At 33.3% G+C, this 19,120-nt stretch overlaps 1 protein-coding gene across 5 annotated transcripts in view; it reads right to left on the bottom strand.

Moving 5' to 3' along the window:
* LOC136837764 (nitrilase and fragile histidine triad fusion protein NitFhit-like) overlaps positions 1-19,120 on the bottom strand; it is a 193,443-nt gene that overhangs the window by 11,909 nt on the left and 162,414 nt on the right. The window contains exon 9 of one of the 5 annotated variants that reach the window (XM_067102686.1): positions 15,502-15,597. The exons of the other annotated variants lie outside the window; for them this stretch is intronic. Within the exon in view, the coding sequence (XP_066958787.1) occupies positions 15,592-15,597 (6 nt within the window). The 3' untranslated portion in view covers positions 15,502-15,591. Of the gene's footprint in view, positions 1-15,501; positions 15,598-19,120 lie in introns of those variants that run through there. 5 annotated transcript variants of the gene reach the window in all.

Here is a 19,120-nt window from a genome sequence, read left to right on the forward strand (position 1 = left end):
TATATATATATATATATATATGTGTGTGTGTGTGTGTGTGTGTGTGTGTGTGTGTGTGTGTGTGTGCTCATGATTATATTCTATGTATTACAAAAATAGACGTGAATTCTGTTAGTCTAATTCAGTATATTTTATATTAAGTTCCACTAGTTCACAATATACATAGGATTAGTCATTCAAAATTTTATTAATAATAATGTGCAAACAAACCTTTACAAAAGTCGTATTTGTTGATGTTAATAAGACTAATAGTTCAACTTATAACAGTCATAGGCCTATGTCTACAAAGTTCACATATATGAAGGAGACAAAACAACGATAGTGATGGCAGTTGGAGATGAAAATATTAAAACATAAGAACAGCGATGACCTCTGAAGTATTATAGTAACATCTTTTAATTAAGTAAAGTATGCCAACAGTAAGCAGTATCAGAAAACGCCCTGTTTAACGGAAACTGCAGGTAATTTCTCGGACCCACCACTAGTGTTCAGTTGTGTCATGCGCTTACAACAGAGTTGCCAAATAGCGCCAGATGTCGCTATTATAAGCTGTTGTCCGAAAACTTTTGAAGTATGTTGCAAAACTTTTTTGAGTGATTGTACATGGAGATAGGCTATAGCAGAAAACTTCATAACTTTCCATTTGTTCTGTGGAGGCAGGGGACTCTAATTTCGAAACACCCGGTATATATGATATAACTGGTAGTGATCTACCACTGATTGATTTGAAGAGGTGTAGCCAACCTTTAAATATTATATATTTGCTAATGTGTATATATATATATATATATATATATATATATATATATATATATATATATATATATATATATACATATATATATATTTTTTAATTGGCAGTTGTACACTTTTAGTAATTAAGAACTTGTGTATTTGGTGTTGGTAAATTATAGGCTAAGATGTCTGACCTGGAAGAACTGAAGAGGGGAAGGGGGGGGTTTTAAGTCTGTGATAACTAACTGGACGAAAAAGGTTGAAACCACTATTGATGCACGTGATATCAATAGTATTTCTTCACTGAGACACCCCTTGAAGGAATACTTACAGAAAATCCAGGAATTGGATAACGAAATATTGGATCGGACAGATCCTGGGGGATAACCTGACCAAATTATGAATCACGCAGAATATAGCCCAAAGGTAGGCACTGAAATTCATAGACTAAACTCCTCCATCACGAGTCTTCTAGCTGTAAGAGGTGAATCTAGTGCACCGATATCACCTGTTAAAGCTACTGTGAAGTTACCCAAATTAGACCGCAAACATTTCAAAGGTGATGTATCGGAATGGAATTCATTTTGGGAACTTTGTGAAGTATCAGTGCACCAACGTACTAATTTTGAATATATACAGAAGCTTTCTTATTTGAAGGGCCTGTTGGAAGGTGAGGCTCTGGAACTGATATCTGGTTTTAAATTAGGCGATAAATATTTTAAATTAGGTGATAAATATTTACAAACAGTGAACCTGTTAAAAGACCCCTATGGCAGAAAAGACAAAATCAAGTTGTGTTTAGTTAGAAAACTCTTCCAAAGCGACTCCCAAGGCAGATGCAGAATCGCTACAAGAATATAGAGCGCAATTCGGATGCTGCATAAGATCATTGGAGAGTGAAAAGCTGGAATTGAGTGAATTGTATACCATCTTGCTCTACACCAGACTACCAAGTAGTTTAAGTGAAATAATAAAACGAAGGTATAGAGAAAGTTGGCTGAAATTTGGCACCTTTAAAAAATATCTTGAAGAAGAAATACACAACTTGAGGGCTTTTCCACAGACTGAACCAGCAAAAGCTAATACACTGACAACGGTATCTGCTTTCGCAGTAGAACAACGGCAGTCTGTGAGACCAAAAATGACATCGGTAAGGCTTAAAGAAAGTACGAACAAAGCCAAGGTAAACCAGGTTAAAGGATGTGCACTTTGCGGAGGCAATTATATATGGACACACTGTAAATCCTATATAACCAGAGGAGGCAAGATAGAACGATTCAGAGTTCTGGGTTTGTGTTTCGTGCATGCATCCAGTAAACACTTCAGTTCTGACTGTGACAGGCAAGGTTGTAATAACGGCTGAACTGTTAGACATCATAGTGCTATATGCAATCGAAACCAGCCAAATAAATCTAAAGCAGGTGAGGTACAAATTGGAACTCTCTCTTTGACGAATACTGGACAGGGAAATAAGACGACTAGGACGTCGATCTTACCCACAGCCACAATGACCCCAAAGGGTAAAAGAGGTCGCATTGTGCAAAACAGAGGGTTGTTAGATGCCTGTGCCAAGAGATCATTTATAAAGAAATCTGCTCTTGAGGGACTCCACTATAAAAGCAAGGGAGTTGAAAACATATCATTGAGAGGTTACTTAACTACTGCACCAGTTAAGGAATATGAAATGGCGAACATCGCCATACCTCATCGGGGTAGATTAATAAATATGGATTGTAGGCTATAGTGGTGGACGAGCTACCACAATTTACAAAGAAATTCGGCGTTAAGAAGAACTTAAAGGTCATTGTGTAAAACGAAATTCAGCTTGGCTGATAAAGATTTTGATCTACCCGTAGAGAAACAATTGCCTATTGAATTGTTAATAGGGGTTGACAACGTGTATAACATCTTACACCCAGGGTTTAGGAAATTTGAAAATCTAGTACTGCTACCAACCATATTTGGTTACGTGGAAACTGGAACATGTAGTTCTCCTCCCACCAAGGAGACTCATGTCTTCATTTTAAAACTGGCAGTGGAAACCGACGACATAATTATGGCTGAAGGGGCTACTCAATTAAAGGATCCAAGGGAAGATCTTGAAAGTTTATAGAATTTGGATCATTTAGGTGTTGACTGCAATGAAATAACAGAACAGGAACGGAAGGTATTAGAGAACTTTGAGAGTACTATAACTTATTCTGAAATTGACAAACAGTATGTTGTGGCACTGCCTTGGAAAGGCAATAATAGGAAATTAACTTCCAACTTTGGGTTGGCTTTGAACAGATTAAAACAACAGTGTGTCAAGTTTCAGGACACTAAGTATCTAGCACACTACCAGTAAATCCTGAAGGATCAGGAGGATAGGAGATTCATAGAGAGAGTGGAATATTTTAAACCAGAAGACTGTCATTTCTTGGCACATCATGGTGTTAAGGACAGTGCAACAGCCCCTGTTAGGAGTATTTGAATGTTCGGTCAGACAGGGGAAAAGTGGGTTAAGGTTGGACGATTGTTTCTGGACGGGACACATATAACAGCTGACCTACTAAAAATTCTACTGCAATTTTAGGACAAAGATATACCTGCAGAATTTGTGGAAGCAACAACTGGATTGGGAAGAACAACTCCCAGACCCATTACAGGACCAATGGGTTGAGTTATCCGACGACTTAGAAAAATGTCTTGATATTTCCTTTCCTAGGAATACTGGCCTAGGAAAAGGGGACTCCTTACACACATTCTGCGATGCCAGTGTGGAGCTAGTTGATAACCAGTCCTGTGACTCTTTCGTCATGAGTTTTAGAAAATTCTGTAGCAGAAGAGGTTCCCAGCACTCATGTTGAGTGACAACGCCACCACGTTTGTAGCGGCATCAGAATACTTTAAGACCATGTCGGAGAATCTCAGAATAAAAGAACATCTGTTAGATATAAAGTGTAACTGGAAGTTCATTCCAGCAAGAGCACATGGTTTGGTGCTATATGGGAAAGACTGATAGGACTTCTGAAGTCATGTCTAAAAAAGATCGTAGGCCAAGCCTTGCTCAGTTTTGAGGAACTGACCTGTGTGCTGGTGGAGCTGGAAGGAATTATCAATGACAGACCATTAAGTTACAAGCCTGGGGATTTGAATCAACTGGAAATTTTAACACCTAACCATTTGATCCTTAGACAAAAGCTTAAGTCCCTCCCAAGAGAAGTAGTAAATTGGGAAGAGATCTCCGGTGACCCTACCTATGGACGGAGAGAGTTCACCGAGCAAAGATACATGTACGTATCCAAGTTGTGTGACGACTTGTGGAAGAGATGGGAGAGGGAGTATTTAACAACGTTAAGAGAGACCCATCGAGAGGAATAGTGCATGGCTCTTGGCCCAGGGTAGAGGAAGTTATCCTCATTCATGACGAGGGGCCAAGGAGCAAGTGGAAGTTGGGCCAAGTGATCAAGTTACACATGGGGAGAGGCAAGATCCCAAGAGTGGCTGCCCTAAGAACGGCACATACCCAGCTTATGAGACCTGTAATTAAGTTATACCCCTTTACCCCTTAGAGCTGTGGCAGGAGATAAGGGACACTAATCCTGACACAGATGGTATTCACTCAAGCACCTGCCCGAGCAGAAGGACTGCTCAAATAGCTGCAGAAGCCAGAAAGGCATTGATAAGAACAGGACTATTGTAAATAACGTAGGCATAAGTTTTCTTGCGGGGGAGTATGTCGAAACTTCGACAAGAGAGATTGTACTTTTCTACAAGTTGTGGTATAGATTTATGTATTCTCTTTAAATTTACGTAAAGTGGAAATGCGTACTATGTAGAAGAAGGATATAAAGTTTTGTTGTGTCTGTACTTAGTAATGAAAGGTGTTGTTTTATCTGTTTTGTATGTTTAATTGTAAGTATACGCATAATAGTGCTTAACTACTGGTAACGGTTGTTTGTCCGGTGGTTAGTCGAAGGTTTGGTGTTGGTCAAAGATGGCCGTGAAGTCAGTCTCTTCATAACCTTGATACAGAGTGGTTCGAGCTAGTGGGGACTCAAGAATGCTGCCATAATTGTCGGTGCCTACAAATCCACTTAAGTATTCCTATTCATCTTAAAGTACATTTAGGGAAACTTCCTTTAGGAGATATGCATATCTAAATGTAAGGAGAATTTCTGAGGTGTGCTTTGGATGAGGGTAATGAAATAAAGATTGTGCTCATGCCAATCTGACTACTGTATTTCAAGCTACGAACATTGAATGCACCAACAGTATGTTAATATCGTTTGTTTAGTTCAGATACACTACGCAATGTATTGATATAATCACAATTTGAACAATCATAAGAATGAAGTAGGCTAACCTGGGTGTCGTAGCATAAGACTTAGGCTACGATTGGGTCAGTATGTTTTGAATTGTTTAAGCTATACGATAACACCGACAGTTTGAAATGCTCTACTTATTCTGAGTGAGTTGGAATAACCTCCATCATCAGTTGACTCCTCACAGTTAAGGAAAGGAACAAAGTCTCCCTTTTTGAATGCCTTTTGCTCCAAGAAAGAGACTTTATTTTTACCTTCTAACCCATATTATGTTCTAGATGGTGGAAATCTGCTTCAACTGTTCCTTAGCCAAAACCAGCAACATTTGGTCAGATACTGGATTTACATGTAAGCTATGATAAGAGTTATTATGGAAAATGCTGCAGTGTAGTTTTTGATTGGTATCCAGGGAGAGACACTACTTAAAAAGTTGAGCAAGAGCGCCGAGCAGCAAAGAAAACTTCAAGAAATTACACCAGCTACTATTCCACAAGCAAACCAAAGAGACAAACGCTCTCTAATTGATCCTGTTATGCTTAAAATGAAAAACAAAGGTCATTCAGTTCTACAAGCTGAAAGTGATGCAGATACTGTTATCAACAAAGTTGTTCTTGATCACGCTAAAGAAAAATATCCAACTGTTGTTGGGCAGGATACTGATTTGCTTGTGCTTTTAACTGCTTTAGCTAATAAAGATCTTGAAATCTGGTCCCTTAAACCAGGAAAATCAGGTAGCACTAACAAATTGTACAACATTCAGACAGAGAAAACACATATGGGTGAGCTGTGACATTTTGGCTTTTGATTATGCCATGAGTGAGTCTTGCACAACATCTGCACTACAAAAAATGTAAAATTAGAGCACTTAGGCTTCTGCAAAATAATCAGGTTTTGTGAGAGCAAATGGAAATATTCAATCAGAAGGATACCAGCAAGGATGCTATAAAAGATGACGGTGAAAAGTTCATTCTTAAATGGTATGGGTCTGAATCTTCTTCGTTTTAACGTGCTTTTTTTCCCATTTTCTATATGGGGTAAGCATGCTGCCTTCTTTACGAAGGACTTTGATTTGGCGTTGGGGTAGGCCGTAGCCTCGATCGGCTGCCCTGCCTGACATCACTTAGACCCCGGTAACGATGTGTACATGTATCGTGCCAATCCCCAGCTCCCTTTCTCCCAAGCAGCGAGGAGAACTGGGCGGGTAGGTCAACAGTTCGAGACATGTGAGGTGTCTGTTATGTTTTTATAAGATGTTGGAGTGGCTTTGTTTATGTGTGTATTAGTCTCTAAATCAAAGTCATTAAATGAGCTCAGATATTTCATGTATTATAGAATTATTGCAGAGAAGAAATTAAGTACATCTTTTAAGCTGGCCTCTTTCCCGCAAACCAGTGCAGCTGTAGAACAACACTCCTACAGAATGTATTTGCAAGTACAGGAATGGCTTGGAAACTGCTTGGATCCAACAAAATGGGGTTGGTCAATGATAGGAAAATCACTGAAATCTGTCTCCACTACCAATGACGCGGTTTCTTTGAAACTCCTGAACCTGGTTTCGTGCAATTTTAAGGTTTCATGGAACAATAGGTGCAAATGTGCACAATTCGGTATGCACTGCTCAGCGATGTGTGGAGAGTGCCAAGGATGTAATTGTGAAAACTCAGTTGAAATAATTTTAGAAGAACCAGAGTACTGAGCTGGAAAACTGTGAAATAACTTGCTTGAAAATGTGTATAGCACTTTTGATATTCATAAGATAATTTATTATTAGAGACTATTTGTTGCCAACTGTGATGTGATATAAGAGTAAGGTACTATATTTCTAGAAAATTAGAAAAATATGTCATTTCGGTATTCCATAAAAAGAACAGAATAAGAATGTACTGATTCTACTTTTGCATATCAACATTATCATTATTTTTTCAGTATTATCAAAATATTCGCTAACCTCTTAAAGATATGCATTATTTAATATTCACTGTATATTGTGATGTGATCTGGCAGATAAGTATTTCTGGTAAATCAGAATATTTTTAAAACTTGGTATGGCATAAACCAAATTGAACTGAAAAGTTTGATTTCATTTAAATTGGATATTGTCTATTATTATTTTGATGATATTGTAAAGTCATTTGTAAAGTCTCTGCTGAACATGTTATTTGTAAAGTCTCTGCTTAGCAAGTTTTCTTTGGTGCCATCCCATTTTCTTTGCCTCTACAATTTGTCACACCTGACGTGCCAGGTCACGTAAATCCAATCATTTAAACTATGTATATAATTGTTTACCTGTCCTCATTTGTGTACCATGTATTTCTTCTTTCACAGGCATCAAGATTGTATTCAATTTCAATTCTGTCAATTCTCACATTGTAAAGTGTACTCGTTCGCTGTATTTATTGTTAATTATTATCGACCTCAGGTCACCTATGCTCCCATTGTATTCCATGGCACGACATCAGTCTGCCGCTATATAAACCGCCTGGATCATGAATAAATCAGCAGTACTCTTTTACCTGCTCGTTTTTTTTGCACCTCTTATAGTGGTGACCCCAGAGTGGTTCCCGGAGCCATTAGCGGACCCATGCGGCGACTCAGTCTTGGCTCCAGGAACTAACTCGCCCCTAGCGGACTAATTATGGCGCTGTAACCAGCGTTCGGGCGTGCTGACTCTCGTCGGCAAAATCACCAGCGTCATTAGCGGACTCACACGGCGCGCTTCCAAGTGCGTTTTGACGAGAGTATCCCACTCCAATTAAGAGGGCAAAGAGCGAGCATGGATGCGGACATCCCCTCCCTTGTTCAGTTAACTGCTAACCTCGCGGATTCGGATGTCTACCTCCCTCCCATAGCACCCGCGCCCGCCCCCACGCCGAGGCTCTCACGCTCCTCCACATGCATTCAGTAAGGAACCACCAATAAACTAGACAACACTCAGCCAGTATGTCACTCAATACCTTCCTTACATACTATAAAAAATTTCTGTAAACACTGAAATAATGACTGCAAATATTTCATGAAGTTGATAATTTTACATATACAGTATGTATATTAGTTTCTAAACAGTAATTAATCTTTCCTGTATAAGCTGATAATGCTTACTGTTTTGTGATCAAGCATATAGGAAACATAAGGTTTCCCCCGTAACTTTTTTATTTTTCATCCTACAAAAAAACTTATTTTAGAAAAAATTTTTATTTTTTTATGAGAAACAGTTTGTAATTCTTGCATATTTTCTATAACTCTAACGGTTTAGAAGATAGAGACAAAATTAAGAAAATCAGCCACCATTTTCCAATATGGCGGCTAGAGCACAGCTTCAGTATACAAGGATTTTTAATATTTTAATCACTATGGGTCAATGTACAACTGTGCCAAGTTTGAACTTCTTGCAAATTAGTTAGGTTGATTTTCCTAAAATTCCTTGACTACTTTTGAGAAGCAGCTCGAACACAAAGCAGTCAGACATGTCACTTGAACATGACAAGAACGGGAAGTGTTGCTGATTACCAGGTCAAAGATTTCTTATGTAATTCTCTCTCTCTGTCTGTAATAATTTATAACAAATTTCACTCTCTTAAGTAAGGACAACTGTTATCTCTCACTCTCTCTCGTTCGTAGTTAGCGCAACCTACGTATTACTGTTTCTCTGTATGTCTTTACCTGTACAGTAGATAATTTTAAATTGATCTAATTTTACCTGTACCGTCTACAAACTATAAATGCGCTGTTCTGGAACATATAGACATAGAGCATTTCAGAACAAAGAGAAAGAGACAAAATAAAGGTGTTTTTAAAAACGAGGTTGAGAAGACCTCTAAAAATAAATCGGTGGAATGGGGGAGAGAGAAATAGTATACTAATCTTCACACTCTCCTATATTCTTATGTCAACCATTTGTTTCTTTTTCTAAGGGTAATGTATTAAGCTAATGTTTAAACAAAATTACAGTAACTTTAATTTAATTTAAAAGTTAGTTTAATACTGAATTTTCATCTTTTGATACCTAACGTAAGAATAACTCCTCTCTCTCTCTCTCTCTCTTGTGTGTTATTTTCTCAGTATCCATAATAATTGATAAATAATTTCACTCTCTTAAATAAGGACAACCCTTATCTCTCTCTCTCTCTCTCTCTCTCTCTCTCTCTCTCTCTCTCTCTCTCTCTCTCTCTCTCTCTCTCTCTCTCCCGTTCATAGTTAGCGCTCACACATTTTTACAACTTATTATTTCTCTGTACGTCTTTACCTGTACATTAGATATTTTAAATTGATCTAATTTTACTTGTACCGTCTATGAAGTGTAAATGCGCTAGTGTGGCAAACACGTTCTAAAATACAGAGACATAATAACTAAGTGTTGTATTAGTCAAAATAAAAAACACTTTGTTCATGAAAAAGCATTTCAGAACAAAGAAAGAGACATAGAATAAAGAAGTTATTAAAAAGAGGTTGAGAAGACTTCTAAAAATAGACCAGTCAGAAGGGGAGAGAGACAGAAATTCTCTTCTGACTCTTTTTATGGCAACCATTTATTTCTTTTTTTACAGGTAATGTATTAAGCTAACCTTTGATTGAAATTACAGTAACTTTAATTTCATTTAAAAGTTAGCTTAATAATTTGGGAGCATGATTAGGGTCATATATAGTGTTGAAACGTTAGAAGTAAGCATTTATTTGCATTTTTTGAGACCACGCCAAACTTACACGAAAATTTGTCTTACTCGAGGGGTTCTGGAACCTAACCTCACATAAGTTCAGGGTATGACTGTATTTTAGTTCAATGCAACTGAAAAATCGTGAATTCTATCATGACTAAAAGTGTGAAGCTCCTAATGCTATTAAAAGTGCAACCAAAAGGCCAAACAAATAGAAAGTCCTGCAAGAAAAGACTGAGTTACTATACTGCAGACCTGTGCAAAGGTTTCCCACCAATACAGTATCAATCAGTCAACTGTGCAGTATATACAATGGAAATGCCAGTCTCTCCAGCCTTTGCTGTAGAGAAAAAATCAGTGCAAACAACATGCATCATAACCAAAATATTTCTTTGTCTCTACACAAACATTTACCTTGCATTGAGGGCAGGATTGCTATTAAAAGGCACACAAAAAACATGATTCAAGCATAAGACAAGTAGAAGCATCATATTCACATACATATATATGTATATATATTATATAATGTATATAATTATATATATATTGATATATTATATATATATATATATAATATATATATATATAAAATATATAGCGAAATATATATATAATATATATATATACTATATATATAGTAGGTCCTCAACTTATGGCAAGGATCCGTTCCAGTGCAAAAGCAAAAGTTGATTGCCCCATAAATTGGTTTCACCATTATTGGTGCTTGATGCCTATTCTTGCTGTTAGCACTGTCAATGGCACTGTGCATCAAGTTATGACACTGTAAAATGATGTTAAAAGAACTGAAAAATTATAAAAGATTTAATCCAGATTACACTGGAAAAAATTAAAAAGGAAAAATGTTTAAATATATAAATATATAAAGGGATAATATATATATATATATATATATTAAAAAGAGAAAAAAAAATTAAACAGGAAAAAATTTACAGAGAAAAAATTACAAAAGAAAAGAGAGAGAGAGAGAGAATCAACGTACAACCATTCGTTGGAACAGAAATCATTTCTGATTCACCAAAGGAAGACGCCTGGCAATGCAGAAATTGAAATCAAAACCTGGAAATCCAGCCGCACAATGGAAGCCTTTCAGACTGATAAAGACAGTGTAAGAACTGACGTGAGTCAAATTTTATATACGCGAAGAAATATATTATATATTATGAATTAGAATATATATATTATATATATATATATATATATATATATATATATATATATATATATATATATATATATATATATATATATATATATATATATATATATATATATATATATATATATATATATATATATATATATATATATATATATATATATATATATATATATATATATATATATATATATATATATATATATATATATATATATATATATATATATATATATATATATATATATATATATATATATATATATATATACATATATATAATATATATATATATATATATATATATTATATATATATATAGTTTATCCAGACCACTGAGCTGATTAACAGCTATATATATATATATATATTAGATTATTTATATGGCTAGAACCATATTATATATATAGCAACGGGACCTATGTACATTATTGTGGAATCCGATATATATATATAGCGAGAAATAATTTCTGTCACCATATATAATATATTCATATAATTATTCATCGGGTGGCCGGAGATTGAACTCGGGCTTATAGAGTATATATATACAACTATATATACCGACTCATCCAACGAGGAATTATATATATATAACTTGTATATTTATATGCCACGAGACCATTTTGGTAATATATAATACATATGTATATATATATATATATATATATATATATATATATATATATATATATATATATATATATATATATATATATATATATATATATATATATATATATATATATATATATATATATATATATATATATATATATATATATATATATATATATATATATATATATATATATATATATATATATATATATATATATGCTAACAGTTATTGGCCGATATAGGTGATGCAACACTGACGGATAATATATATAACATACATTGCTAATCACCCGCACAAATACAAACTTCTGCATCACTGACTTTCGGCGGATTATCTACATAACAATTTTTCATTTTTCATTAATGTCCTTTTACAGTGCTGTAACGTGATACAGCGCCATTGTCCACTAACAGCGTGGATCAGGCATGGTCAACGCCACTAGTCCTGCAACTTGATGCAACATCAAGTTACAGCACCATAAGCGCCAATAATGGAGAAACACTGACTTATGGGGAAATCACCTTACGGCTCAGCGATCTGGTTTTACGATGCTTGGCTAACATCATTAACCAGATTTTCGGTAATCGTACCGATTTTCGGTGTCAGTAAGCGGTTAACGACAATGATAAGCAGTTTATTGTGCTTACAACATCATAAATGCTGTTTATTACCATAATTATAGGCAATTTTTGGTTAGTATAGCATGCCAGGTTAAAACTATATCAATTATATAATATATATATATATATATATATATATATGTATATACATATATATATATATATACATATGTATATATATATACATATATATATATATATATATATATATATACATATATATATATATATATATATATATATATATATATATATATATATATATATATATATATATATATATATATATATATATATATATATATATATATATATATATATATATATATAGTTATATATATGCATATTTATATTATATATACATCCCATAAATAAATATATATATAAATACATGTTCAATAATATAATATATACTTATATATGCATATATCACACTATATATATATATTCATATAGAATATATATACGAGTTATTAAAAATACGTCATTTTCTTTACGAATAGTTATATATATATATATATATATATATATATATATTTATATTACAAATTTAAGAAGATATAATATAATCATTAAGACTACAAACATCCTTTAATATCCAATTCCCTCTCTGAGGGCAGAAATAGGATATATTTTCTTAAAAATATTTGAAAACTTTATAATAAACGAGAAATTTTTTTAGTTAAATGGAACTTCCTGTTTAACCCGAACTGGGCTTGAACAACCATTTATAGAACAAGAATTCAGGACTACAGTGCAAACAAACAATCCTAACCCATCCGGCCAGCAAGTGAGGTCTGTTAAGTGACCATTTTCTGAAAAATCAATAAACCCCTTACAACAACAACAACTCAGGTGAAACAATTTCGCAATAAATCCACCACCTCTGCCATGTTCTCCAAGTGAACTCCACATCTCCATTTGTCGACGCAAATTATGACTTTATCACAGACAGCGTGATTCATATAACAATCAACTTGTAAAAGGAAAACGTCATGTTTCAGCATCTTAATGAGTTTTTCCTCGGTGGGATAATAATAGAGATAGAAAAAACAAACATTGTTGCAGAGTAGGCGGCGTAAGTGTTTTTTTTAGTTGATAATAATAGTTATACTGCCCTCTTGGCACTATTATACCAGGCCCAGGACAAGAACTGGAGATACAGTGGGCTCATTAACCCATCTGGCCAGCAAGTGAGGTATAAGTGGATATCGGAAAGGAGGGAACGATTAATCCCTTCGTCGAACTCAGGTGTTTGTATTTTTATTGAGATCCACAGTTAACCTCTGGCCATGTTGACCGTGAATGAGGCTTTTGTGGGGCATCCTCCTGACCTAAGTGGGCGACTTTTTATCACATCACCGTTATTTATATACAATCACACAACATACAAACACACTTTAATATCCAATTTGCATATCGGAAATATATATTGAATATATGTTGCAGTCAACAATTTTTTTTGATAATAAGTTTTTCTAACAAAAGGGTGAACCAGAGAGGACAAGAACTTAGGACTATCAGTGGACGAATTAACCCATCAGGCCAGCAAGTGAGGGGATGAGATGTGATAAAAAGTCAACTATCACCACGTACCTCATAAACGCTTACACGTCAACATGGCAGAGGTGGGTGGATTTTACTCTAAATACAAACACCTGAGAATCGGGGATTTGTAATATAAGAGTCGATGTTCCACTTATGTGTGTGTGTGTGTGCCGGATGTGTTAATGTGTCCACTGTAGTCCTGATGTCTTGTCCTTCACTGGTTTGTGAATGTGCATGAACTTATTATCAACAAAAAAATTTTCGATAACTTATTGAAAATATATTATTTTCCAAGGTAGAGTTATCTGATATTAAAGAATTGATTCTCTTGATACTGATTGTATATGAATCACGGTGATGTGATAAAATTTATATATATATATATATATTAATATATATATAGAAATATATATATATATATATATATATATATATATATATATATATATATATATATATATATATATATATATATATATATATATATATATATATATATATATATATATATATATATATATATATATATATATATATATATATATATATATATATATATATATATATATATATATATATATATATATATATATATATATATATATATATATATATATATAGAGAGAGAGAGAGAGAGAGATATATATATATATATATAGAATATAAATATATATATGCATATATATTAACTGAAGCAAATCATATTTCCACGCATATATATATATATTATTCATTCATAGGCATCTAAAATATGAATATATTGGCGTTGCTGCCCTCTCTTTCATTCATTAAAAGTGAAAATATTAGCTTTTATTATTTTGTCATTTTTCCTATCATTTTCTATGGCATTTAATATATTTAAACATCGCATCGTTTTTTTTTTTTGATCAAAGGTGAAACAGAAAACAACATAAAATTAAATAGGTCAAAATCTGGTTTCAGACTGTCCATTTCATTATATATATATATTATATATATATATATATATATATATATATATATATATATATATATATATATATATATATATATATATATATATATATATATATATATATATATATATATATATATATATATATATATATATATATATATATATATATATATATATATATATATATATAATATATCACTTATATACGAACACAGCACACATCACATTTGCATCAAGATCATCGGGCAGGAGTTCAGAAGCAGATGACACAGTAACCATTTATTCCAAGGAGAACTATAACTGTTTCATGATTCTTAATCACACCATGGTTTAAGATCAACGACAATTACATACAGTATATTGATATAAATTAATTAAAAGAGCTATATACAAGACTTTAATTTAAAAACGTAGAAAGCAAGCTAAGAATATTGATAAAATAAATGTGAACACAAAAAGATAAAATTATCAAGAACAGACAACTGACACTCAAACACAGATGCACTTAGAAACAAAACAGTAAAAACCAGACAACATACTTAAATACAGATGCACTTAAAAACACTGGAGGGTAACCTACCAGTTCAGAGGCCAAGGACACACTAAGTATAAAACACACAAAATTTTTTTCCCAAAAAGGCAGAGAGTTAAGACAAATACAAGGCTACAGCAGTTGTTTGACAGTTCAATAAGGGAACTCGTAGTTTAATATTCATTGTTTCAAGAATAAGTAGTTCGTGAGGACTGCCTGTATAACCAATGATCTTAAAATCTTCATAGTTAATATCTGTTTTGCATTTAATGGTATGGCTGCGTATATTAGAGGATTCTGGATTAGTTAATCGATACCCGGTTCTATAACTTATCCCCCTGTAGGAATCGGCCCTCACCTTGAGAAGCCGCCTGGTGGATCCAATATATTTTCTTAAATTACATTCAGGACAATTGTACTCGTAGACAACACCAGACGACATCAAAGGCGGTAGCCGATCCTTAAATCTGAAACGAGAGCCCATACTTTTTGGGTTCTTAGCAATTAGTTTAAAATGATGGCCCCAATACATTTTTGGACGATTTTCATAAAATCCCTCCGAATGTTGTCATCATATAAGAAAGGAAAAGTTGCATATAATGGGAGTTTAGGCACATTACAACACTTTGGCTTCTTGGAGAACTTTTTATTTAGAAGTTTTTTGAGAAGCATGTACAAAAACAAATGGGAAACAATTATTGGTAAGTAAAACAAGAAGACGATTTCTTGGTGAAAGAGGACCCAATCCGATGTTAGAGATAAAGCACGATGTATTAAGGTGTAAATAGATTTAAAGTTTAAAACTGATAAAACAAAAGCTATAAAAATTGGACCCCAGACCAGTAAAAGTTTTCTTTCTGAATACAGAGGTATTAAACTTATCATTATCTTTAGTTACGAGTATGTCTAAAAAAGGCTAGCTTGGAGTTGTATTCTTTTTCTACTGTAAAAGTGATGTTATGATGATAGGAGTTAGAAAATTCTAAGAAGCGTTCAGCATCGTGGTCTCGTTTAAATAAAATAAAAGTATCATCATCATATCTGGGACAGAATAGGGGACGATAGGCCATGGGGCACTCATCGAGTAATTGCTCCTCCAGGGAGCACAAGAAGATGTTGGTCCGAGAGGAGAACCCATGGCCATTCATTCCTTCTATCTGTCTGAAAAGCACGCCATTAAAAATAAAGACCGTGTCCAGCACGGCCAGTTCTAAAAACATCTTGAAATGGGAGCGACTAAAATTATGATACAATGAATCGGGTGTGGGGAAAAGTTTGCCCAAAATGATATCTATGGTTTCTCTGACTGATATATTGGTGAATAACGACTCCACATCAAAGCTGGCCATGAAAAGGTCAGAATCTTGTGGAAGAATGCATTGTTTAAACTGTTCAAAGTTAGTTACGGTATACTTGTTACTGGTCAGGGACTCCAATAGGGGAACAAGGAATTTGGCCAATTTGTAATTTGGAGTTCTATAGGAGGCCAGGATAGGACGAAGGGGGACGTCGGGTTTGTGGATTTTGGGTAGACCGTACAAAATTCCAAAAGAGGAACCTGTAACAAAAAGATCCTGGCATGTGTTCTCGCTAATGATGTTCTCATTCTTTAGGCTGCGGAGAAATCTACTGATCTTGTCTTCGATTCTAAAGATGGTTTGATAATTTGGGAGACCAATTTCTTCAAATTTAGCACGGTTATTTAAGATCTGGGTCATTTTGTTGACATATTCAAATTTGTCTACAATGACAGTTCCCCTCCCCTTATCAGGCTTCGTAATAATCAAACCATCTCTTCTGGACAGAGTTTTGAGGGTTTCACAATCGTTCTTATTGAAACAGGGGGCCCAATGTGTTTTTAATTTAGACAAAAAACTTTACGTGATAAGACCATCAATTCATTTTGTAAACCTGATTTTTCAATTGTGGAATAATGAAGAGGGCGGGGTAGAACTGGCAGAATGTAGGTTTATAATTAGGCAGGCAAAATTCTAATCCAAAAGACAAAAGGAATTCCTCACGTTTAGATAAAAATATTTAGAAAAATTAAAAACGGTTTTGTTGTAGACATTGAAATCTAGGTAAGTTAATTCCAAGATTTTTTTTATGATGCCTTCTCTGTATAAAATCCAGAAATCTGAATACTTTTTATTAAAAAGCCTAGTAAAGACAATTTATCTAAAAACTGAGAGAGTTTAATTATAGACTTGAAGTTATCAACAGCCTTATTAAGTCATTGTTTCAATGCTTTCTGTTTACAAAACTAATTTTGTTGTGTAATAGGTACTATTGGTATCAAGGTAAAATTAAATGAATGATATAAAGAGCTTTTACATACTATACATTTTACAAAATTGGGAACAACATTATTTATCTGGCAGTATTAAAGAAAATCCACAGACAATACTTTTCCTTTTTTCGGTAGAGTTTTTCAAGATTCAAACACTTAGTGATGAAGTAATAGACCATATCTAAAAAGAACTAAATGCTGGAAGTTGATTTAAAGTTGTTGAATAGGAGACGGAGAATGAAGAGACAGACAAAATAAACAAAGTTAAGCTCAACTGTATCGCAGACACTCCCTCAGGACGGCCAAAAACAACCATGGAGCAAAGGCGAACACAGCACACATCACATTTGCATCAAGATCAAGGGCAGGAGTACAGAAGCAGATGACACAGGAACCATTTATTCCGACGTTTCATGATTCTTAATCACACCATCAGGGAGATCTACGACAATTACATACAGTATATTGATATAAATTAATTAAAAGAGCTATATACAAGACTTTAATTTAAAAACGTAGAAAGCAAGCTAAGAATATTGATAAAAACCGAACACAAAAAGATAAAATTATCAAGAACAGACAACACACTCAAACACAGACGCACTTAGAAACAAAATAGTAAAAACCAGACAACATACTTAAATACAGATGCACTTAAAAACACTGGACGGTAGCCTACCAATCCAGAGGCCAAGGACACACTAAGTATAAAACACACACAAACATTTTTTTCCAAAAAAGGCAGAGAGTTAAGACAAATACAAGGCTACAGCAGTTGTTTGACAGTTCAATGAGGGAACTCGTTGTTTAATATTTGGTGTTTTGAGAAAATATATATATATATATATATATATATATATATATATATATATATATATATATATATATATATATATATATATATATATATATATGTATATATATTTTATATATATATATATATATATATATATATATATATATATATATATATATATATATATATATATATATAAGCGGTCCCCGGTTTACGACGGGGTTCCGTTCTTGCGCCAGAGCGTCGTAACCCGAAAAATCGTCGTAAGCCGGAAAATCGTCGAAAATCGTCAAAAATCATAAGAAAACCTTACTTTTAATGCTCTGGGTGCATTGAAAACGATGTAAACTGCATTATTATTGAGTTTTACATCAAAAAAACCTTTAAATTATGATTATTCTGCCATTTTGGGGCCATATTTTTTCCGTCGGATCGGCGCACGACGCACGCCGTCGTAACCCCGAACATGCGTCGTAAGCCAGGAAATAATTTCTGATGAATATATTTGAAAAGCGCCGTAACCTCGAACGTCGAAGTCGGAACCGTCAGAACCGGGGACTGCCTGTATATATATATATATATATATATATATATATATATATATATATATATATATATATATATATATATATATAAATATATATATATATATATATATATATATATATATATATATATATATATATATATATATTATATATATATATATATATATATATATATATATATATTATACAGTATATATATACACATACCTTCATATATATATATATATATATACACATACATACTTCAGAAAATTACACTTAGCTAATTTTAACTTCAAAAAATTTTTAATTTAAAAGTAAACTTTTGCATTTAAAATGTTTAAAATTTATATATATATTTTTTATTTATATCTATA

This window comes from Macrobrachium rosenbergii, chromosome 59 (genome assembly GCF_040412425.1).
Source record: "Macrobrachium rosenbergii isolate ZJJX-2024 chromosome 59, ASM4041242v1, whole genome shotgun sequence".
Classification (NCBI taxonomy): Eukaryota; Metazoa; Arthropoda; class Malacostraca; order Decapoda; family Palaemonidae; genus Macrobrachium; species Macrobrachium rosenbergii.